The 23783-nt window shown below is 46.5% G+C and overlaps 1 protein-coding gene across 8 annotated transcripts in view; it reads right to left on the bottom strand.

Moving 5' to 3' along the window:
• Window positions 1-23783, bottom strand: part of ralgapa2 (Ral GTPase activating protein catalytic subunit alpha 2) — a 76563-nt gene that overhangs the window by 39141 nt on the left and 13639 nt on the right. For 4 of the 8 annotated variants that reach the window (XM_040199268.2, XM_040199262.2, XM_040199265.2 and 1 more), the window contains exons 4-27: window positions 19177-19234; window positions 17633-17676; window positions 17350-17530; window positions 17082-17197; window positions 16260-16398; window positions 15572-15780; window positions 14978-15217; window positions 14598-14771; window positions 13439-13573; window positions 13169-13317; window positions 12983-13094; window positions 12430-12667; window positions 11768-11947; window positions 8934-9080; window positions 8471-8593; window positions 7588-7673; window positions 7403-7493; window positions 7071-7244; window positions 6422-6589; window positions 5677-5870; window positions 5313-5411; window positions 4640-4795; window positions 763-891; window positions 91-219 (exon numbers count right to left, since the gene is read on the bottom strand). In XM_040199268.2, the coding sequence (XP_040055202.2) occupies window positions 91-219; window positions 763-891; window positions 4640-4795; window positions 5313-5411; window positions 5677-5870; window positions 6422-6589; window positions 7071-7244; window positions 7403-7493; window positions 7588-7673; window positions 8471-8593; window positions 8934-9080; window positions 11768-11947; window positions 12430-12667; window positions 12983-13094; window positions 13169-13317; window positions 13439-13573; window positions 14598-14771; window positions 14978-15217; window positions 15572-15780; window positions 16260-16398; window positions 17082-17197; window positions 17350-17530; window positions 17633-17676; window positions 19177-19234 (3471 nt within the window). The remainder of the gene's footprint in view (window positions 1-90; window positions 220-762; window positions 892-4639; window positions 4796-5312; window positions 5412-5676; window positions 5871-6421; window positions 6590-7070; window positions 7245-7402; window positions 7494-7587; window positions 7674-8470; window positions 8594-8933; window positions 9081-11767; window positions 11948-12429; window positions 12668-12982; window positions 13095-13168; window positions 13318-13438; window positions 13574-14597; window positions 14772-14977; window positions 15218-15571; window positions 15781-16259; window positions 16399-17081; window positions 17198-17349; window positions 17531-17632; window positions 17677-19176; window positions 19235-23783) is intronic. The other 4 variants (XM_078089816.1, XM_078089815.1, XM_078089814.1 and 1 more) reach the window with 3 other exon arrangements.

The following is a 23783-nucleotide window of genomic DNA, read 5'->3' as shown; positions in this document are numbered from 1 at the left end:
AAGTCTAACGCTCTCTCTTCATACTTCAGGTGACTTACACCTATATATATAGTTTCACCTATATCCAAAAGACACGCGCTGGCCATCTACCTTGATATTCTCATCGCTTATGGTGATGTCATCAGAGCCAGGCACACGCTGCAGCACAGGGATCTGTCGGTAAAGGTTTGGGAAACACACGAGGGACCCCAGGATGGTCTGAGCCTCCATCCTCGGAGCCTGCAACAGATAAAAACAAATAAACGTTATCATTCATTCCCGTCGCGAAATGGGGAAAAAGAATCGGGGGAATTCCTGAGTATGTGTGGCCACACTGTGTATCGAGCACTGTGTATCTGTTGGTTTCCACAATGAATAAAACACTTAAATTGTAAGCGGTTATTCATTTTATTTATTGAAAAAATTTGGTCCGATTTGTTTTGGGCTTTAATTAATTAATTAATTTAAGTGAATTAGTAAATTTTGCTTGACTTTCGATTGATGGAGGAATACTCATAATCAATGACTCCATGGAAATATTGAGCATAACTTGTTTGTGGTGCCCGGTTCAGATAATAATTGCATAATTAGTTATAAGTGAATGAATGAGATAATTACAGAAGATCAACCAGAATTCAGATTTTTGCATTATTCATTATTACTTATCATTTATAAAAAGTACATTCCTTAATGTACCTGATATTGAACCGCTTTTTCTAGATTAAAGCAAATTATTTTCCGATTTTGCACGATGAATGTGAATGTAAAAAAGCGTGCGCGTACCTCCGAGGAGTCGGAGCGGAGGACGCAGGCAGCAGCACTGATGAAGTCTCCAACCAGCATGGTGAAGCCCGGCAGGCCAAGGAAGAAGAAACGGGGGGAGCAGGAACGGATGATGGTGCTTAAAACATCCTGGTGACAACCATGAACACACACAAACACACACAGGTGAATAGGAGTCAAACCTTTCTTCTGAAATTCATGTTATTTACCACCATTAGCTTGAACCGCATTAACAGCCCCATAGAATAAACGAAGAGACTTTATAAGTAGCTTCTCTACATTTAGATGGGATTTTTATATTTGTTAGGACTGCACTGTCTTATCACTGTTTTCACAACTTTTGTCCGGATTGAAGGGGAAAAATGGAACATTGTCAAATTTCAGTTCTGGAAAGTCCTGTTCAGACTGATTTTTAACTGACATTCCACTGACTGAAGTGAGTTTCATGTATTTTGGTGTCACAAAGCGCTCACGCAGAAATAACGCCACACATCTGGGATGAGGAGCAACAGGTAGCGGTGGGTCCAGCGATTCAGGGCTTATTACTGTGGAATCGGCTGAGAAGATGGAGTTGGTTACAGGCGCAGTAGTCGTAACAGATCTCGATGTATTAATCAGGTGAAACACACGAGCGGATGTGCCGCCCTGATTTGCATGAAAAAAGCTTACGTACGTTAATGGACATGCCCTTAGCGTGTGGAGGGAGGGAAGCAGCAATATTTGATAAATGTGCCGCCATGTGAGAAACACGGCAAGTCGAAAGCACCCCCCCCCCACCCCCCTCCTCCCCCAACAGGTCAGGTTAGCATCTTCATTGTGTTGAGGAGAGTAAGACACTGTACAGTCCAAAGGCAGCAGATGGATTGTTCACAGAGGAGATGAGGAACAAAAGACCCCAACTTTGGTGAGTCCTGTGTATGTACACAGAAGCAAACCGGTAATTACAGCCACGCATTGTTTCTGTGAGGTACAGGCGGCTCAGTGGCAGATGGGCGATCTTTCAACATTGACACACGCTCTGCCGCAGGAGGCTCGGCAAAAAAGTGCTCAAGTATGTGCGCCGTAATACCACACTACACGAGAGCACAGAAAGCCTCTTAATGGGGTTTTCAGCAGAAGGTAGATGGTTCCTTTTACTCTTGGTCGACACAAGGAACACTCTAATTAGAATTTTTTAAACAAAAAACCTTTCGGTATGAGAATGCATTGTTTCAGTAATGCAATAAAGATGGTTCTCCTTCTTATCAGAGACATGCACGTGCATATTTGTGTACAAAAGCAAGGTCTGGGCTGGAAGCACCTGCCGTCTTGGCCATAAACTTGTGTAAATCGGACCGTTCAATTCAGACAGCAGCCTGTTAGCGGAACCAAAGGGCGCGCACACACACAAACACACACACGCATGCATACGCACACTATTTGGGACATTAATCACCTGAGGCTTTGGTAAACAGCGAATCTAGGTTAACAAAAGAGGAATAGGATAAACAGGCAGAGGCAATCCAACATGATGCAGCGCATGGGGGAAATTGGTGGGAAGAGCTTTCGGATTGAGGGCCCATTTTACCCTCACTTTGTTAGTAATTGACCTCTGAAGCGTAATGTGCAGTGCAGACTGAAGTAATTAGCATGCAACAAACTGTTGCTTGATTGCCTGAAATGAGCATTTTAGACAAAATGTAGCATGCAAAGTGTTCTCCTATTGTAGGAGTAAGTAGAGGGAACCTGATTTGAGAGTGCTGCGTACCGAGATGACAATTGACCGCCACATGTGGCTCTGTGTTGGCGGTAGGAAATGGCCCCCACATCAACAAAAGGTGCATTAGTGTAACTGTGAATAAAGCCACACCACGCCTTTTTATTTGACCCCCACAACTCAAGGAGATCTTGTTCTGTCCACCTGCTGGCGTCGTAGGTGAGAAGGCTCAGCCCAGTTCAACATCTCTCATCAGAAAGTTCTTTGTCCTATTTACTAAATATGGACATGTCCAGTTTGAAAACGCTCTGATTTCACACTGCAGTCCAACAACCTCATCGTCCCTATGAATATCTTGGGGTTTCCCCTTATGAGCTGTGAGGAAGGATTGAAACCCACCTGTATGACCACGAGGTGAAGGGTTTAATAAACAGCCAGGTTTGTGACTTAGAGGTCAACCGTCACACTAACATCAGGCTTTATCGTCATTCATATAAAACCTACAGACTAGTCTTGGTGATAAAAAGGCTCTGTCCACTTGTACTTAACACATTGTATTTTAGTCTGAAGGATTAACAAGTGTTGATAAGTTTTCTTTCACCTATGCTAAAAGAATTGGGCACAAAGCTTTATTTGTGTGCGCCATGGAACTAAATAGGCTTGACTAGGGCCGTCCAGACAGTAGAGCTATTAGCTGGATTACTGCTATTGTGCCATGGTCATGCCTTTGTGTGACCGGTGACCAGAGGATGACAACCGCGACAATAGCACTGGCCTTGGTACTGACGGAGAATCCCTGTGAGGGAACTGTAATATTTCTCTAGGCTTTGTTGAATTTAATGCTGATGATTTACACTTGGAAACCTCCTGTTGTTTACAAAAAAATCCTCTTACGTTTTATGACTTAAATGAAGGTTGACTGGTGAAAATGCCCGAGCTGTATGCTAGAATATTTTGAGATACAAATGTACAGTACATATATTGCATTACCAAATAAAAACTCCTAATTTAATACATTTTCATAACATTATTGTATTAGATCATTTGCATACAAACCTGAAGTGAAGGCTACTTTGTTCATCTTAGCTAAAAAAAAAACAATTGGACAGATTTGGAAAAGTATGTTTTTTTTTCCCTTCATGCTGGTGGGGGTTGAAGGCAGGGAGGAAGGGGGAGGAGAAGGGGGAGAGTAAGAGCCACTTTCTTATGTTAAGCAGGCGTGCGGCTGTCCTCTATTGTGTGGCGTGAGGACTCTTTTCTCCGGCCAATTTGAGCATGCTTCAGTGGCCAGCCTGGCTCTGGCCCCCCCGACGCATTATACAGAGCCACAACAAAAGCTGGAGAATGTTGCCTCTTCTTCTCTCAACGTGCCCCCCCTCATTGCTCTACTCTACACTACGTTCCCCAGGCTCCCCTCCCGCTCACACACGCAGGCCGGCCGGCCGGCCTACTCTGGGCCCCTGGCCGACATGTCAGTCTAACCGAGCGCGACAGACGTCAATCCTTAATTAATCACGTATACGCGGCAGGGGCTCTAAACATTATTTAACGACATGGAAAACATTCTAATAAGCTTGTCGTTGTGCCAAGGCCCAATAGAAACCCAGCCAGGAGGGCATATACACACACACACACACATACACACACATCGGAAAAAAAAGAAAAAAGAAAATCACAACCCCGCACACACTTTTATGCCGGGTCCTTTGTTTTTGGGGGAATCCATTCATCTCCACTCAGCTTTGGCTGAGAGGAATGGAACAGCGACAGATTTAAATACAAGGAAGGGTGTGGCTTAAGGAAGTGGAAGATGCCAAAACTGGGAGGGAGTTTGCATCACCACTGGTTGTCACGGCGCTCTCAAAATCATCGGCTGAAACGAAGCCTCAACAGTATTGCAATTCCGTGCACCTCAACGAGCCCCGTCATTGCAAAGTCACAGGCAATGCCAAATAAAAGTAACGCCGCTGAAAACATGTGAACACCAAGAAATAACCAGAATCCCTGAGTCACATCACGCAAGAAAAAGTACATGACAAATCGGCGTCTACAGGCCATATTTCCCGGTACTGAAACAGGGCCAAAGCATGTAAATCCCATGAGCTTGACTGGTGCGCCATCTATAGGTGAATAAAAGTATGAGTGGCCAACGGGCATCCGGTGCCACCTGCTGCCTCGTACCTGGTCGCCGCTGGTGATGCCCTTGTGCATGACGTGGTAGAGGTGCACCAGGAAGTCACTGTTGGGGAACACGTCCTGGTGCCTGGTCATCATCTCACAGATCAGCTTGTAGGCCTGCAGCCTGCCGGCCTTGTACTCTGCAGGCAGCATGGTGGCCTGTACAGGGGAAGGGTGGGATGCTGGGGGTCACTGCCCTTGGAATCACTTTGACTTCACTCTGCAACATTCTTGTTCTCTGGGATTTTGGTGAACATTTTTTATTGTGTTATGGCGTCTGTTGCTGCTGATGTTAAACATTCAGTCCTTTTTTATTACATATAACTACTACTACAATTGTAATCAAATTGGATTCTCCCGAGGAAACACCTACAAGCTACCTACATTGTTTGAAACAGATGAAGTTAACATATAGTTTGACTCGCAACAAGTGAAAGAACTGCAGTGTTCAATGAAAATGCTTCCGATTGTTATTCATAGGACCTGACAGTCTGCATCTGGCCATATTAAAACCTGTATGTGTTGACACAATGGTTCATGTATTCTGTATGCCTACCAAACTATAAACAAAGTTTTCAATCCAACCCTCAATTTCCTGACTGTTCATTTGAAGCCATGACGTATTTAAATTACTGAGACTGTTGTTTTCGGGGTGTTGGTGATGTTTTGCTCATACCCTAAAGAGCCAGGAGGCCAGCATTCGAAGAGGAGGGATGAAGGCTGGCTGGGGAGGAGAAGACAGGTTGTCCACACTGATCCCGAGATTGTCCCGGATCTGCAAGCACAAGTTTTTGGTCAATTAATGAAAAACATAAATAATTACTGTGAGAAAGTAGAAAATAAGATGTATATGAATGATGTATAAAAAGCCACATCTATTTACCTAAAATAGTATTTACTAAACAGACCCTGATTAAATCGTCAAAAACACCCCGATCTGCGAAAAGTCACTTTCTAGTCACACTTAATGCACACTACACCTCTTTAGTGGGTACATATTTTTCTCGTTAGAGATCATGTTTTGGGCCTCTCGATCTTACCTTGGCCAGCTTGTGCCAGAGTTCATAAAGACAGGAGAAGACCTTGGCGTGGATTTTTGGACAGCGAATACTGTTGACGTCTCCCATGATACCCAAAATCCTCCTCCACAGGACGAAGGCCGAGTCAGCATGCCAACCAGTCAAGGTCCCGCCCGCAATTATGCTGACGTCATCAGCCAGACACTCACTGCTGTCTGCATGGCCAGTAGGAGAGAGACTTGGGTTAATCAGAGTGTTTGTTAACACTAAATTATTTTATTTTATAAAAGGGAATTGGGGGATGGGATTCAGTTGACAACTTTTTGTGGGGGGGTTTGAGGGTTGAAACACAAATAAAGTGATTTCATCATAGTTTGAGCAGTTATTTACAAAATCTGCCTGTGAATTTCCTAAAATGCAATCAAAGCACACAGATCTTTGTCCAACTGATACTGAAGAACTTTTGAGAAACAAGTCATGTGCACCATCCAAATGCACAAGCTGAATTCTGGGAGGACGGTGTCACCTGGTGGGCATCAGGAGAACAGTGGGGAGAGAATGGGAGTATAGGCCAGGAAAAGACAAGGAAACACAAATGAATAGTGCGTCTAAAAGACATCATCATCAAATGAAAGATTGTTCCGCTCTTTGAGCTAAATCAAAGGAGGACCAGAAATACCAAATAAATGTATTTAATCGGCATTTCTGGTCCTGGAACCAAAATAAAACCAAGCATGAATGGTGAGCGGCAGCTATGGAGCGGTACCCAAGTGCTGTGGCATGTGTAAGACAGACGGATGCATGTTGTCGTCCGGGTGGCCCCCCTGCGGGCACTCTGTGTGCACCAGCAGGGCTGGTGAGGTGGGCGGGTTCTGGGCGTAGTGGTAGTGGTAAGACGGGAGTGCAGAGTGGGGAGGGAAGGCACACTCGGGACCTAAAAACAGGGGGGAGGGAGGGAAGGGGGGGGACCAGAGGTTGAGGATGGGAGCACAAGGACAAGGGAAACTTCAGGATGATCACAAGGTGGGACAACACAGACGGAAGTTCACGTGCAAGGGTGGGGGGAGGGAGGGGGGCAACCACTATCAGGGAGGGGGGTCAAATAAAAGCTGAAGCAGGAGGGTCATGAATGTCTTACTGATGCACCGGTGACACATACTATCATCAGCTTTTATAAAGATGAAAGGCTTAGCCAGAGAGCTGCTGGGACACAGAAGCTGGCTTTAGCTAATCCATCCGGAGAGGGAATAGGAGGCACCTGGCCAGGCGGGACACACTATTTCAATCCCGAGGTCATCCCATGTAACCTGAATGGTGCCTGTATTTTTTGCATTACAGGATGTAAAATACACTGACATTTCCAGTGAACAGATCTGTTTCAGGTGCTCCGGGTGAGTTGTTATCAGTTCCAATACCTGCTAGAGCCTCGTTGTGGCTGAGCAGCAGGCTGCCGTGGCTCTGGGGGTCAGTAGTCACGTCCATGTGGGCCGACTGCGTCGACTGAGTGTCAGCCTCCTCATCGAAGGCCGGCCAGGTGACCTCGGCTTCATTGAGGTAGCCGTTGGATGTCTCGCTGCTTATGCTCTCACCTGGGCAGGGCGGGTGAATGAAGGGCATGCACAAGAAGGTAAATACAGAGAATTACCTTCTGTGTGAGGAATTGATAATCCGTGTTTGATACTGTGATGTTTGCTCTCTTTTGAAATGAAAAAAAAAGAAGTAAAAGAATTGTGGAGTAATCTCTGACTTTTCTCTCTGAGCCTGGGTCTTGGGTCGTTTGTGTGTCCCTCGGCGCTGCACTCCGTTTCAGTGGGACTGCTGCTGCGCCGGATGTGAATCTAGGATCACAGAAACAAATATTAAAGAAGAGATGCTTGAAGGGCAACTATCTCGTTTCATTGCTTAAACATAATGGAAGACGATTCTTCTCACCACTGGTGGCTCGCTGCTCTCTCTCCTCCCCTCAGAGGTCCTGCTATCAGAGCCGCAGGAAGTGGGGGAGGGCTCTCTCTTCTGGGCTGAAGTGAAACAGGGGATGTTACACAGAGAAGAAAACGAGGTGGACTAAAAAAAAATTTCATTGCTTTATTGATACCCTATTGATCCATAGTTGAATTTAATAAGCAAGAATATGGTATTTTTCAAGGCTCATTCGCATATATATTTTTTAATTTAACCAATGTAAGTCAAATAAAGTAATACAACATAAATAGATAAAAATACATCAAAAATTACCCAAGCGGTGTGTCCTGACCCTTTTCTCCCGACATTGAGAACCTTTCTCAGTTAAGGTATGGAATTTTGAATTCATATACTACACATGAAACAGCAATATATAACTACTTTTGTTTAATGATTCAAAAACGGCCAAGGTGGCTCGTCATAACGCAAGGATCTATCTATTGATGGTATATATATTATTAGTCCCCCTAAAAGGAAAATGCAGACTTCAAATGGTCTTATTTTGCAAAAAAAAAGCTCATACCACAGAATACTAAAAAATATATATAAATCAAATGATTTTAAACCTCAAGCGAATACTAACTAAATCACCATTAACTATAGCCTACACGTCCCTGATATCTGACCAAAATGCTTAATACGTATCTATGTGATTCGTATTTATGTAAGTCATGTTATGTAAGTGTACCATTTCCCCCATCCTGTAAAATTAATTCAATTGCAACTCAACTGACAGATGACTTTTCCTTTCACAGAGCTAACCGACAAATATTACTTTATTAATAGAAGGCCGCGGGTGTGATTCCGGTCAAGATGAGAGGCGAACCATGACAGGGATCAAAATGTCTTGTACCTGGTAAAGCGTCCGACAGCTGTTGGGTGATGTCGGAGGTGCTGCTGCTACGTGGCAGGGGGCTTTCCCCGCCTACCAGCTCCTCCTCCCCCCCACATTCTGACAGCTGGCACTCCTCCACATCTGGGCCGGCAGGACAAAAGATGACGCAAAAAAGGATTAGGCCTCTGCGACCGGAAGCTGACATTAACAACAGCACAGGTCTTCAAATGTTAACACGCCCAGAGGTCTCATTAGTCGTCTCGAGGGAGTTGACACGGTCATCAGAACATCGGAGAGCGGCGAGAACATGCACACATGCGGAGACGATATTCTGATAAGTAAGCACAAGGCGGTCTTGAGATCCTGTAAAGACACAAACCTCTCGGGCACTGACAGCAATGACTGATAGAGGTCACAAACACACACACACACACACACACACACACACACACATGCATGCAGCTCCCAGAACACACTTTACCTGAGAGTCTGTGAGAGCAAGCAGAGTTACCAGAAGAGATACCGGGCAAGAAAGAGCTCACAGTGTGGAGCAGCATAGGGACGCTTTTAGCGTTGGGCAAAGCCTCGTACAGATGAACACAGTTGCTGATGGACTGGCTGCGCTTTGCTTTCATCCGGGACAAAAGAAGAGGGAGGAAGGAGAAGGAGAAAGACAGCGGAAACAGGTAAAGGGAAAGAGACAGAATTCAATTACAGCATAACAAGTAGTATTATTACAAACATCCCTGAGCAGGAACGCAGAGTAAATAGAACAGCAGAACCAATGTTTGGTCAGTTGAGGATTTCAGTGAAATGGAATTGAGGAAAATTTCCAGAAAAGAGTGACACCCGTAGTTCTGAGAATAAGGTGAGAATAGGATTCTTTCCAATATACCCCAAATCTGTCTGTTTTTGAAAAGTTGTCCTCACATAATCGCAGCGTGCTGGTATCTTTGGCTTTTGGTGGATCGATCCTTTGCTTCAATACTTATTTATAGCTTCATGATTATATTTCAATTTGCACTACTTCTTGACATGGAGCAACGCTCTGCAAATTCTGACATGAATTAAAAGTATCACATTCTTTCTTAGCCACTAAACAAAAATCCTGTGATAAGATACACGTGCTGCGTATTACTTTGGTTTCCTAGAGTAGGACTGCCGCTGCAAATTATCAAATAGTGTACAGTAATCCCTCGTTTATCGCGGGGGTTACGTTCCGAAAATGACCCGCGATAAGTGAAATCCGCGAAATAGAAAACTTTTTTTTTTTTTACAATCAGCAACTATTACATGTATACAAATACAGTGGCTCGCGTGTAGGCCGTTTCACTGCTCTTCAGACTGGGCCGCTGCATCCTGACTGCGCTCTGCAGTGTTCTCTTCTTCTGAAGCCCGCGGTGCAGGTGTGTTTGTTCGGGAGAAGAACATAGTGATAGGCAGCTGTTGTCGCTCTTTTTTCTTCTTTGCAAAAAGATCCTTGTACACCGACATGCCACCATCGATTACGTTGGAGAACTGTAATGAACGGCTCGGGAGTGAGTTTTTAGCGAATCAGAATGCAGAGCACAATGCACCAAAAAAAAAAAAAATGCAATATGAAAATCCGCGAAATAGCGAATCCGCGATAAGTGAACCGCGAAGTGGCGAGGGATCACTGTATTCATTTATTTTGCTGGGATCTTGTGTTTTAACTATGATGTTAAACCAACCACTTGTGAGTAAAGACGCACACTTCCGCCTGTGATAATGTTGGTGGGTGTAGTTTGTTACTCCTGCATCAAGTCATGACTTCTTCGCGAATTACTTTTGACAAACCTTGTGAGCGCTTTGAGCACCACGAGGCAGGTGCCCCCTGGTTCTATCATATTGGAGGGAAGAAAGACCGCGAGCACTATGCGACTCGCAGCCAATCTGGATTAATAAAGGCACAACGGCTGAGGGGAGGAACCATGAATAATGGATTTTATGGTGAACCGTCCTTTTGATAAAATGTCCAGCCGGCTTCTTCATTATGGAAACCAAAACTTTGAACAACATTAGTTTATATTTGCATGCAGAAGTACAGTCAAGTTTTGACAGTTTTCAATGCCGAGGCATTGAAAGTGTCTGGATAGCACTTCAGGCCCAATCTGAAAGAACGGAAGAGGACGGTTCCATTCTCTTTTCAGCGCACTTTAATTATGCCTTTCAGCAGGAGTGAGACATCGTCTGTGCTGCAGCCCGCCATTGCTTCCTATTTGTGCATATTAATGAGCATTAATTACACTCTTAATGAGACTATCACAAACTGCTGTGCGATCGATGCGTGGGCCCTCTCTTGAGGAGTGGGGAGGAGGGTTGTCGGGCCTTTGAAGATCAATGTGGGAGAAATCCAATTAGGCCAAAGAAAGGGAAGGGAATTTGAAGCAGTAGCGTTTAATGTCCGTCTCTGCCTGCAAGTAGATAGGAATAAACAGAGTGGCTGAATAGGTGCATAAACCTGCACATGAGACGCATAGTAAATGCGCCTGGTACACACAAACAAACACAAGTGCACGCACACACACATCCTGAGACCACTTTCAGGCACAAATACATCCGCTCCTAGTTGAACGAGCCCGTCGCTTTAGGACGCCGTGGTAATTGGGGAGGCAGAAGGCCACGAGAAGTAAAAAGGCGTCGTCTCTTGTCTTTTATCCTCCGCATTAAGATTCTGTCGAGACAAAATGAAGACGAGCGAGACAGGCGGCGCTGGCGGGTTTACTGTTCTGCCGCCTTCCAGCTCGACTTCTAATTAGCCTGCCACATTCCCATCTGATAAGGGCTGCTGGTGGGGTCTGAAATGAGGTAATGACAACGAGTGTCCAAAGCTGGCCTCTGACATGCTGTCGGGGCCGGGGATGAGGGGAGAGGGGGGGGGGGGGGGGGCAGTGTGGAGATTGTGCTGTATGTCGACAATCGAGCTGACACGGAAACATGTTGACATTGGCCAGTGACATGTGGGAGGAGGGGGAGGGTGGGGGTGTAACAATGGGAGCCACCTGCTGGCCTCTTTGTCTTGGGCGTCGGGCCTTTCAGCGACACCTGGGCTAGCGTACACACAGACCTGTCGGAGGGGCTTTCACGCACAGTCAACACGTCCGGTGGAGCCCGTCGTGTGACGCTGTGCTCCGCGGGTTTATCAGCACCGTGCCGTTGGCCCACGTAAAGCCGGTCCATAGAACCACGCATGCACACGGTCGCTCTTCTAACAGATTTGCTGGCTGCGATAGCATAGTAGTGTTCATGTAAAAAAACAACAACAGTGCCGTGACTAACATCTCAAGCGCTTACCGGAGGCCTTCTGGCGGACGTTGTTGCGGGCTTTCTCTACACCAGGAGCTCCTGACGTAGTGGCGGAGCGAATCCTCATGGGCTCCTGAACTCCTTGCCCGCCCGACTCCCCCTGGTTCCTCCAACTCAGTGAGAAGGAACGCGCCACCGCCGCTGCCTTCTGGGAGTCCTGGATCACACCTGCCATGCAGAGAACGACAGTGCTCAATAGTTCTAATACGGACGTTTACATTTTTTAAATATACATTTTTACTAATAATGAAGGTAAGAACCACCATCCCTTTACCGGCTGGTACAGATTGTCTCAACAAGGACAGTTGTGATAGTCCTGATGGTTTATTAGACCATAAGTCCACAGAACAGATAGTGGCTGTTAACATCTATGTCTATTTTCCCATGTGCTGCATGTAGTGTGGGTATTATTGGAACTAGAATGAGCTCAAGTACACACTTGAAGCTCTAATATGAAGTATTTGAGCACGTATGGCTTTGGTGACCACCTGTTGTTCTGCACCAGAAAAGACAAAGCCAACAAGTGTCAATAAACGTTATTTATGTGTTAAATATTTAAAAGCTAGCCATTTTCTTCATGTGAAAGAAAATAAAGTCACCCATAAGTCACCCAAATTCTAGTCCTCACAGTTCCCACCCTCCTCCCTCACCACGTCCTCTCTGCTTCTTCTCCTTCTGTTCGCTGAGTTTGTCCAGAGGCAGGTTGGCCATGTCCAGACCGTAAACGGAGCGTGCCAGCACAGCCGTCAGCGAGTCCATGATGCTGGCCCACTCCGTCACCAGCTCCTCCCAGCAGGTGAGAGAGGACAGCACTGCCAGCAGCTCGTCCCATAACTCCCGGGAGATAAACACGCACAGGTTGGCTCGCACCCACGCCACGATGATGGTCTGAATGGGAGACGGGGCGAGGGAAGATGAATTAGCATCGACAGACAGGGTTGCAGGTATCAGATGTGACAGCAGAACTCTCGTACCGATACATCTAATTAGGTACAGTGTCTCTTTGGATTTTTGTCAGCAAACAATCCATCCAAGACAAACAGAAAATACAAGTTGCCCAGCAACAAATCACGGTGGCTGCTCATGAAGATCAATGCACAGAATTTAATGTTCTGCAATTCCTGTTTACTACAGTGACAGACTGCAGGTATGATGAAATACCGGCGTACCAGTTGGTGTGAAACGAAGCAAAAGTAGACGTACCCTGAAAAGTATAGACGCTAAGCTTTCAGCGAAGCGGTCTTTTCTTTGGTTTTCCTGTGGTCTCTTCATCACCGCCTCTGTGATCCTCAGCAGCACCTGCAGCATCTGCTCCCTGCAGAGCACAGAGAAGTCGGTTTGAACGGTGTCGAGGCCGGATAGGAATCATCGTGTGAATGTGTGACTGACCAGGTCTGTGTGTTCATGGTGTGCTCCATGATCATGTGCCTGTAGATGCTGAGAATGCCCTTGCACACCTCCACCTGGTTATCCAGGAGTTTAGCTACATCTTGGCAGGGCTCCAGCAGGAAAACGTTGGACGAGTTGGTCAGGAACACCTACGGCGAGGAAGACGCAACAAGGTCGAGCAGACGGCGAGACACAAGGACGAAGCGGGTGACGGTTGGAATGCTGTGACCTCAGAATATTTTAAAAAACAGTGAGCCTATGAAGACACACCTGTAGTGTGGGCTGGATACCAGCCTTGACATCCCTGTTCTGCCCCTCGGTGAGAAACCCCCGACTGATGGCGCTGCTGAAGGAGTAAGTCCTCCCCCAGCTGGACGAACGCTTGTGGCCGGGAGTTTCCGCCATCTGGTAGAAAGAAAGAGCAGCCAGTCGATTGGTCGGCAGATGGAAGCTGTGATATTAGTTCTGATCGGGTTAAACATCCTATGGTCGTAACGTGTTTATATATGATCATTTGAGTCCTTCTTGGAGGGGTCGATGCGGCTTATGAAATAAAAAAGTATTTTTTGTAGTATTTCTTATCTCTAGCCTGTTAATTGTTATATGATATATATGCATTTGTCACAGCTGTCCTTCGAGCTGTGTGTTTGCAGTTACACAAGAGAGCTTTAACTGGTCTTCCTTGCAGCAAAAAGACACATCTGCTTGTTCCAAAATCTCAAGACAATCACACCCATACCTATTCAATTTAAAGTTTGGTTGTGTATCTGATGCAACTACACACTCTGTCCCAGGTGGCCAATTAGTTGTCTTAACAGAATCTACTTCTCGGCTTTTCTCTGGATGGAAATGAGCGGCTTTCATCCCATTATTTGCACCGGTTGATATTTGTTTTATGATTACGCCTGTTTGTAAATAATTGATTTGAATTTTGCCACCAAAACAGATTTGGGCTTTCATGCATTGAGGTACAAGTTGTTATTTATTCATGGTATAATATGAAGGTCCAACAGTTCTAATGTGCTTCACGCATGATGCACAGGTCTCTTTCTATGTACAGGCTCACCAAAGACCTGCTCCCTTGTACTTGCCCACAATAATTGCCTCACATGGTCAAAATAATGTTCACTGATGCTTTAGGAAAAATATTTTTGTATTGATCGTCTGTGCTATTGCAGTTTTTAGTTTTACATCAGGATTCTTTGAGGGAATAATTGTACTTTTATTAATGTAAAATATGAGTTTAATTTCTAGAATTAATAAAAGATTATTGTGTAAAGGTGAGTGTGTCGTGTTAGTCAATTGGAAAATTGATGTATATTGTATATGTATGTATATTCTTAGCTACCTTTTACTATTTAATAACTCATTTGAAAAGTTGTATCTATGTATACGGTTTAATAAAATATATCTGAATTGGCCATTTTACCTGCATGCTGTTAACCTCTGGGCTGAGTGTCGGTTCGGCACGGTCGACCTCATCTTCCTGGGTGGATTTCTCAGGCTCCATCATAAAGCTGGGCTTCTCCAACAGGATCCACTTCCTGTACACTTGGATCACCTTCCTGGTTGCTGAAGCCTCGCACGACGGCAGCAGGAAGGCCTAAGGAGGGAGGACATGGGCAAGTGAATGGTTTGAAGAGGGGTGCCTGGTCATGTTAAGAAACCGCCAGAAGAGGGCGACATAGTACACGATATCTCAGAGTCCCCATCTGGTCTCCCCCAGATGAAAACTAGACCATATCTGCAATGGAATTAGTTGTAGTTGCGCACCAAATAAAGATCCCCTGCATGGCGACCCCACTGTACCTGGTGGAAGACCTCGTTGACAAAATTCACATTGTCTCTGGTGGACAGCAGGATGTTGTGCACCATGTCGTAGACGTGGCGGTGCTCCTCCTCAATGCTACACAAACTGGAATCGCTGTGCCGACGGTCTGACAGAGTGCTGCTGTTTGAGTGGCTCTTCTCCGGCTCCCCTGCCGGCCCAATCGTATCCCCATCCGATGTCTTATCCTTCTCCTGGCTGCTACTGCCTGCAGTGACAGTCTGGGCACCACGGAGACACAGTAAAATATGCTGCAGGGCTGCCTCTCCACAGCTAAATAATTGGGCCCTAGAGCCTCATTGACTAGAAATTCCTAGATTGTGATTCATGGTCATTTATGTGGGGAATGAGCCACTGTACTGGTCATTAATATTAAGTGATTCTCACCTCCATGCAATCACAATCATGTTGATTGTGCATTTAATTCCCCGCTGTCTCACCCTGTGATTAAGGTGACTCTAGGGAATCTTCAAACAGATGCAGCTCAGATTTTGCTGCAACCCTACCTTCATAACAACCTACCCTCCCGACAGTGACCGCATGAAAAATCAAGGGAATGGTACTCTCCCTCTCACCTGGATGAGTTTGGGAATGACTTCGGTGCCGTTCTTGGCGCTCTGCGCCGAAGCAGCGCTGCTGACATACTTCTTCTCCAGGAAGAAGGTGACCAGCCAGGTGATGAAGGCCACGCGGGGCGTCAGGTACTGGTCCCTGGTGCAGAAGGTGCTCTCATTGTTTCGCGTCACTGCCACATACAAGGGTTTTGGTCTGTGGTGGGGGAGGTCTAATGTGGTGGGAATGAAGACGGAACGATGGTCAGAGAGGGAAGGTTCACATATTAATAATAGTTTAAAAAGAGCGAGAAACAAAGACAAAGAGAGATTAAACGTCAACACCAGATGTCTGGCTGTGACGGGTTTTCCAGTCTCCAGCTGCATCACACATTTTTCAATCAACGATTACGTCTCCGGCAAAACACAAACAGAATAGCATTTATTATATTAATATTATAACGTCGATACACCTCTGCAAATTAACAAGCGGCGTGCTATTAATCTATATTGCCCATCAGTTTTAGAACCACGTTTTGGAGTCTAGACAGATGGTATTGCAACATCCTTCTCTGCCAAAAAAGATGAGTTTGATTAATTAAACTGTTATTGTCAATTTTTTTGTCAAAGACTCACAATTTAAATTACCCACTGAAAAGCCTCCGCTCAGCACGGTTTTGTAACAGTCCATTCTTGTATATCACCAGCTTACCTAATAAGGGCATGTAGAGATTCGTAAGCTTGGTGAAGGCGGGGAAGAGGTGTGGAAGGTAGTACTTCTTGAACAGGCTGAAGAGAAACCTAAAGCCGGTGTCCTGGTTCTCTTTGTTGCGCCATTCTAAGCTGGATGCCTGGCGGAGAGAGCACAAAGGCAGACAAGGTCAGGCCTCAGGTAGAGGGGAGAGTTCCAGCATCGCTTGAAAGAGACAGTATATTGTTCGCAACACAATACTGTGAAGGTTCCTCTAACAAACGATACATCAGTCCATCTCTTAAGGGTACACACAAGGGGAACAATGCTTCAGGTGAGGTTCACATAAAAAGAGCACACTCAAAGTCAACTGGCTTCACTACTGATATTGTATTTAGTTTTTTCCTGTCACTGTGGTACAACACGGGGATCACGATCTACCCGAGCCATTACATAAACACACGCGCTCACACTGCTTATGGAATACGCTGGAATATGTCTATGATATATATATGCTGGATATGTCGTGATGATTTCTCTACGTCAGGATTGTTTATCTCTTCTCTCTGCCCAACGTCAGCTGGGTTGGCGAGCCTGAACGGGAGGATGGATGGTATTGTACCCATATACCAGACAACCCTGGTAATGACTTCTGGGAATCACTGCCAACAAATATTTGCTCCTCCATCTCACATGCAAACCTCCCATACAAAGCCCCCCCCCCTGTGCCGCTGCCTGTCACCCGATACGAACAAGGGATTTAGATCGAAATCCACACCACATTGGAGCCGACAATCTGGGAAAAAGGTTGTGTGGGCACTCCCTAGCATAATCAGTTATTACCTGGATGACCATGTACTTGAGCAGCGTTTCGAGGATGTAACAGGTCGGATCATCTGTAATCTTTTCTCCGACCACTGCTGCAACCAGCGGGGTGATCTCCTCAGGAACCACCTTAGCTGCTCAGATCGACAGAGGAAAGAGCCGAGATCAGTGTCAGGAAAACCAAAAATCTACTTTTACAAGTTTGGTTGTGTAACTGATACAATAAAAAGTTTCAGTTTAGTGTCGTAATGCACTCGATCACACGCGTACAGACATTCACACTCACCATCTGCGGGGTTGGAGAAGGGGTTGTAGATGATGGTGTCGAGGGTGCAGGGCCCCCTGGAGGAGGGCACAGCAGGGAATCCCGGCACCAGACAGGCAAAGATAAGGAACTGCTCCTCGGCACAGTTGTCCCTCAGGGCCTGCAGCCACAGCAGGAAGAGACGGATGCCTTCACATCGGATCTGGACAGGAGGGGGATGCACAAGAGAGATTTGTTGCAATCTGCCAGGGGGCTGTGAGACGGTGATTTGTGGCAACGATCACAATTTTAAAAAAGCACTTACCTTGAATGAATTTCCAGTGTGCAAAAGTTTTTTCAATATGGAACCTGGAAGAAAAAAATTGAATTATTCAACCGGTCTGCTGCGCGACAAGCAGGACGAGGCCGCGTGTCATCGCCACTGAGGCAAATTGACTTTAATGGCTGGTTCTCACAAACTAGCGGGGAGAGCGGCAAGGCTTCACTTTTATCCTGATGGAAATTAACATCAGTTGGCAGTGACATGGATTCATGGAGGCAATCTGGTTCCACTGTAATCAAAGGAGACATTGCTCTGATTGCTAAATACGTTGAGCGGAAGAGGTCCGTGTGTGTGGGCGTGTGTGTGCGCGCGAGTCAGGACACGCTCTTGACAGCCTGCAGACAGCACCTGTTCATAGGTGTAGTTTGTAGAGGTATTTTATCTGTAAGATCGTGGATAAAATTGCGATTACGTTAGGAGCGGTGGGAGAAGCCTCGCTCAACTGAATGATTTGACCCAGACACAATTAGGTGCGAGAGTAAGTTCAGCTTGTCTGGTGCTTTCATTGTTACCCTCTCATCAGGTTCAATCAATAACGCTCCGACGTCGGACACATAAAGAGATCCTTTCAAAAGCTCTAGGGCTCAGGAGAGTACGAATTAGAAGTTAGCCAACAAAAGGACGATGAAAGGTGTGAGGATTTTCCTCAGCGTCTAATTGTTGTGTCAATCAAATACCTGTGACCTTGCGATCCTCAGCTAGAAAAGGACAAAAACACTACAAGTCATTAATGTCATTCTTCAGCTTCCTGACCCAGCAAAAGGAATTCATCCCAGGGCAATAATATGCTTTCAGCAGCGTAACTGGCCTGTAGAATGCTTTAAAAAAAAGAAATAAATGGTTCTATTTGATAAAAGTCAGGCACGGCGAGAAGCAACCCAGGCGCCACCGCACGGACTTCAAAACAGAGCGAAAGCAGCGCATCTTGACCAGTGACCCGTGAACCAGGGAGCGCCGAAGACCGTTCAGAAACCAGCCAAGAGGGGGCCACGGGGAGGCCTTAGGGCCGCGACCACGTGTCGTCCTGTGACTGAAAAAGTGGTGGATTGGTCTCCAGATGGGCTTTGATATTTGCAATTGCTAAGCCAGAGGGGAAGGCCAATCTCCAACCACAATCTGGACCTGGACTGTTAACTCACAAAAGCTATAATTGGGGTTATCGTTTCTCGCGAGGGGCTGTTGTGTGTGTGTGTGTGTGTGTGTGTGTGTGTGTGTGTGTGTGTGTGTGTGTGTGTGTGTGTGTGTGTGTGTGTGGGACTAAAATCATGGCAGCATAATTCAATCACTTATTTGCATTTCAAATGAAGGCCTCATTTGCATTTTCTATTTACATCCCCTTCTAAGACTAATTATTTTCTCTTCATTACGAAAGGCTTAGGCATGGCTAACCTTTGTCTTCCTGAAGTGTATCTTGGAGGTTACAGAGAAATAAGCAGAAACATGCAGCATACAAAGTGTGTAAACTACCTGTCAAGTGTAAAAGCTTAACATTCAAAGAATTCATTTTGGTAAAAGTAAATGCATACCTATACTGTGAAACTGCCATCGGTTGTAGATTTTCTCAGGTAGATGTTGAAGAATTTTCTGATGAAACAGGAGAAAAGGTTCAGGTTAAAGATGTAATGGTAACATAACGTCTCCATTAGGCTTCAGTGTGCAGCCTTTTCCTGAAGTTCTGGTAAGCGGCGCCGCTCTGCCAGAGAAGCGTGCTCTTCAGGAGCGCAGTGTCCCCCCCTAACCCCCCCTCCCCACTCGGCCTGGCGTGTCTGCAGATCCCTGCGACACAGGACGCCACTGAGAAATGTCATCACCTCGCCAAGAACCGCTTTACAACTCAATTAGAGCGCCCTAACCTTTCAGCGGCCGATCATTATTCTTGAATGCAGCGACAGGTTAACTGGGTCCCTCTGGAGGGAGGGTGGTGTGAGGGGGGGGAATAAAAGGCAGGTTAATGGTCGATAGACTGGGAGCGACTGTAGCCCCCCCCTTCCCTCCTATGGCTCACTTTCTATCAAATCCTAATCACTGGCCCAATAAGGCTTCGTGACTGCAATGGAGAGGTCAAGTCTGTCCTTTACTGCTCTGACCCACTCAACCACACCACCAACTGGGGGCCGGCATAATGAAAGACTCATCTGCCCCCGAGAGAGACAGACACGAGACAGACGAAGCCGTCCACAGAAGCAAAGGGCCACTGCAGTGAGCAGGGAGCATTTCATCAAGGACACTTGATAAACTTAACTGGTAATCTTTACAACAATACCAATATTACATGTGCCGTCTTTACACAGTAAAATGTCAGCATTCATTTGCTTGTTTCTATCATTTATTCAGTTTATTTGCTTTGTTCAATGGCAATATTACCACCGTAGAATTGTTTCGCTCCGTGCTACAATATGCTGAGAGGAGCTGTGTTGTTCCAGAAGTCTCAGCTTGTCAACAACGTCCTTCTTCCCCTCGTCATCCTCCATGTTTAACTTTCCCTTCTTGTCCTCTGGGACTAAATCCCCGTCATTACCGGAGACCGCGCAGATGTTGAAAGACACACACACACACACACACACACACACACACACACAGGGCTTTAAGGGGGCTCCGGATGGCTATCTGCGCCGTTCTATTTCTCTCTGATCCACAGACGTGATGGTATGCGTGTACCGGCTGCACCTCGCTATTGATCCGGCGAGGGATTAGTACGTCTCGGTGGAGGCTTCGAACTGGCCTCCTTCACGCAGTCTCCTTGGGGCAGCAGACACATTATGCTCGGCGGCAACACAGCAGGGTGGCCTGCTTAAGCCTCTCCCTGTGAGAGTGTGTGTGTGTGTGTGTGCAAGCAGACACAATAACACTCTCTCTCCTCAAAGAGGACCAGGACGGGAGAGTGGGAATGAGATGGAGAAGCCGGCTCAGAAAGACTCCCCGCGGAGCCGGAATGGTGGCGGCAACAACGAGGAATTTGCCGGCTGATGACGGGCGGACGGAGAGTCTGCCGAAGTGAAGGTTGGCGGAGTTACTCTAATCTGCAGCCGTACTCCGGCATAACGATCGGAGCATTACTGCGCCGCAACTACAGCCCGGACGCATTTACATGATCCGCACTTAGGTGAGGATCCGCACTTAGGCGAACATGACACGGAATACACTTCCAGGGGGGGGACAGACACTCTCTGGGGGGGAATATAGTCCTTTGCATACAGCGTGGGTCTTAAACAAAGACGACGACGACGTCATTCGACCGCGGCACTAACATCACAAAAGGCGTCAGATACACATCTGATCTGTTTAAAGTGCTTTACCAAACCAGCGTGCTTATTTACATGCTAACCAGACTGCTGGTTGAACAAGCATTAGACGGAGCACAGCCTATCTGGCCCCGAGATATAACAAAGTGGGACTTTTACCTTCTCGAGTTTTGCTCGAGGACCTCCTGCCAAAGTGCACTGAGGTCTCCTCTGCAGCCAGAGGGGGGCAGCAGCGGAGAGCAAAACAAACCCCCCCATCGGGCTCTTTGCTCTGAGTGAAAGCCTCGCTGCAGCAGCAGGACCATTTTGAAATGGTTTGTAATATGATTATGCTTACAACAGTGCTGGACAACAGAAGATGGCTTAAGAACATCACGACAAATTCATAGATTTTATTTTATAAATAAGAAGTTAAAACATTTATATTTTCGTCTTACATGGTTTAAATTCTCATGATTTCCTTTCATTTATTACTATGTGGAATTTTTATATATATATAAAAAGGGCCTTTTTTGCCCTTTTATAATTGATATATATATATATATATATATATATATATATCTGTGTTGAGGTGGATCCCATCTCTACTGAAAGCACTTTCGGTTCAACTGGTGTTTTCAAATGTGCTTTTTAATATAAAGGGACTTGACATGTGCGGTTGCCTGTGACGCGCACAGACAGACACATACACACACACACACTCGTCTAGATATTGTGCGGCGGAACTTTATCTGCTCCGGTTCGAAGGGTGAACGCGGGCACAAGTTAAAGCATCTCCTCATTAAGATTCATTTACTCAGCCGGCTCCAAGTGCACACCCGAGCCACACTTAGTGAATTTGCATTCATGCATTAACCACTAACCCCCTGCTGGTGAACTGTCAGTCATAACTAGGACTGCGTAAAGAAGGGAGAATAAATCACTTAGCTAAATGGCCCTGCGTTGGCTCCTCTGCAACATGGGAGTCGACATGTGGAGGAGAGTCTCTGCGCCTCGAGAGGAGCGTGACGCCGTCGCATCGGGCAGAAACAGGCCGTGGACGGGTGCTCACGGCCCAGAGTGACGGCCTGTTTTTAATTATCAACCCACTAACTGCTAAACGTTTACAGTCACAGAGCTCACATTTCGGCGTGGAATATAAATCTGTCTGCCCCTGGACGGAAAATCTGTGTAGAATAAAGTGAAATTAGTCAAAAGAGTCAAAGAGCTTGAACAAATATTCGTCCATCCAAACTGGTTAGCTAGATATAATGATTAGGTCTCCCCACATGAGGCAACTCAGTAAGTCAAGTCTCCATTCTGGATGAGGGGCTTTCACAGAGCATCACGAGTGGAATTCAGAATGCTGACTCAGGTCCGGATGACGGACATCGGGTCACGCTGAGGTCATTTCCTTAAGAGAGCGAGTGGACATCAACAGACTTCCCTCGGAGTCTTTCTGGTCCCACGGCTGTCCCTTAACCTGTCCCACAACCTCAGTGGCACCAGCACCGAGCTGCCCTCAGACAGCGAGAGGTCGTCTACGGCCGCACAGGAGCGTGAACAAACACGAGTCCCTAAAAGCCAAAAAAAACACAGGAAATGCTCTCGTCTGGTTTGGTAGTCTCCGACCACAGCGGCCTTTCAGTAGCCTTCTACCTTCATATCGAATACTGTTGCCTATACCACTCAGCCCACAGTGTGTCTGGTTTCAAAGCTCGTTTATTTGGACTCTCTAGCTTCACGAGAGTCTGGCTGCTGCTACTCTCACTGCAACCCCTCCCTCGGTGACTGACTGACAGACCCAACACTTGAACATACAATTACTCATCGCACCTTAATCACACAAAAGGTGCACGCTGAACACGGTTGGCAGCACCGGTGATGATTTAGTTTAGATTATTGATGGAGGGGGGTGCAGATTTTCCCCATCGATTCAAAATAACCTCCTATTGATAAAAAGATGTGTCGACGCGTTCTCACAGAGATCGGGTCTCTCATCTCTGGTCTCAGCATCACGAGCTGCCATGGCGGACGCCTTCGGCACAAAGGGAGGGAATGGCTTCTGCTGATGGTGGGGGTGGGGTGTTTAGCAGAGTTTAAGCAGGGAGGGGAGGGGGGTGAGAGGGAGTGGACAAAAAGATTACCCCCTAAAGATATCTATTACTCAAACAGGCGGAGTATGGGGGAATCTTACTCCCCCACCCCCCCAACAGCAACCCCAGGGAAAAAAAGGGGGTCACATGCCTCATCATGACAGCAGAGTAATCCCCACACATGCCGGAGACACGCATCGGTCTGCCGCATTTCAATGCGAGAGGGGGTCTCTGCTGATGGAGAGGGCAGGGGGCTATTGATGCGCATGGATACCACAACTGTGGCTCTACAGAGACATTCTTACACAGATACAAGAGGGACGGGCATGTGTGAGCCGCGTCGTTCCCATGGACCTGTCACGCGGCGCTGGAGGGTGTCACGGAGCCGCAGAACGCCCTTTGTCTCAGCCGATGTCCATTCATAGCCGCCGCTTTGAGGCTTTCTGGACAAAGGCTGCTGGGGTTTACGTTTTGGGTCGGTCGACCGATGGGACTAAAACCCCTGCTACACATTTACAAAAAAGAACACAATTGAACACGATTGCGAGAATACATCAGAGCGCGGATTGCACCTGCCTGAAGATGTAATAGTAGTTCATCTTTCACTGCCTTTGTCATGTCCCTGTACTGCACTCAGCTCTGAGAGTACATGATACACATTAGCAGTGCACACTTGTGAGCACAAACGCACGTCCTCTGATATCACATTCACGAGTACAAGTGACCCGACATGACCGATCTACCATGGCGTACGGAGAGAGACTGCAGAGTGCAGCAGAGCTCCGGATCAAAGCAACTGTGTATCCGTCCTGTACA

The sequence above is a fragment of the Gasterosteus aculeatus genome, chromosome 15 (assembly GCF_964276395.1).
Source record: "Gasterosteus aculeatus chromosome 15, fGasAcu3.hap1.1, whole genome shotgun sequence".
NCBI lineage: Eukaryota > Metazoa > Chordata > Actinopteri > Perciformes > Gasterosteidae > Gasterosteus > Gasterosteus aculeatus.
This window is presented reverse-complemented; position numbering and strand designations above follow the sequence as displayed.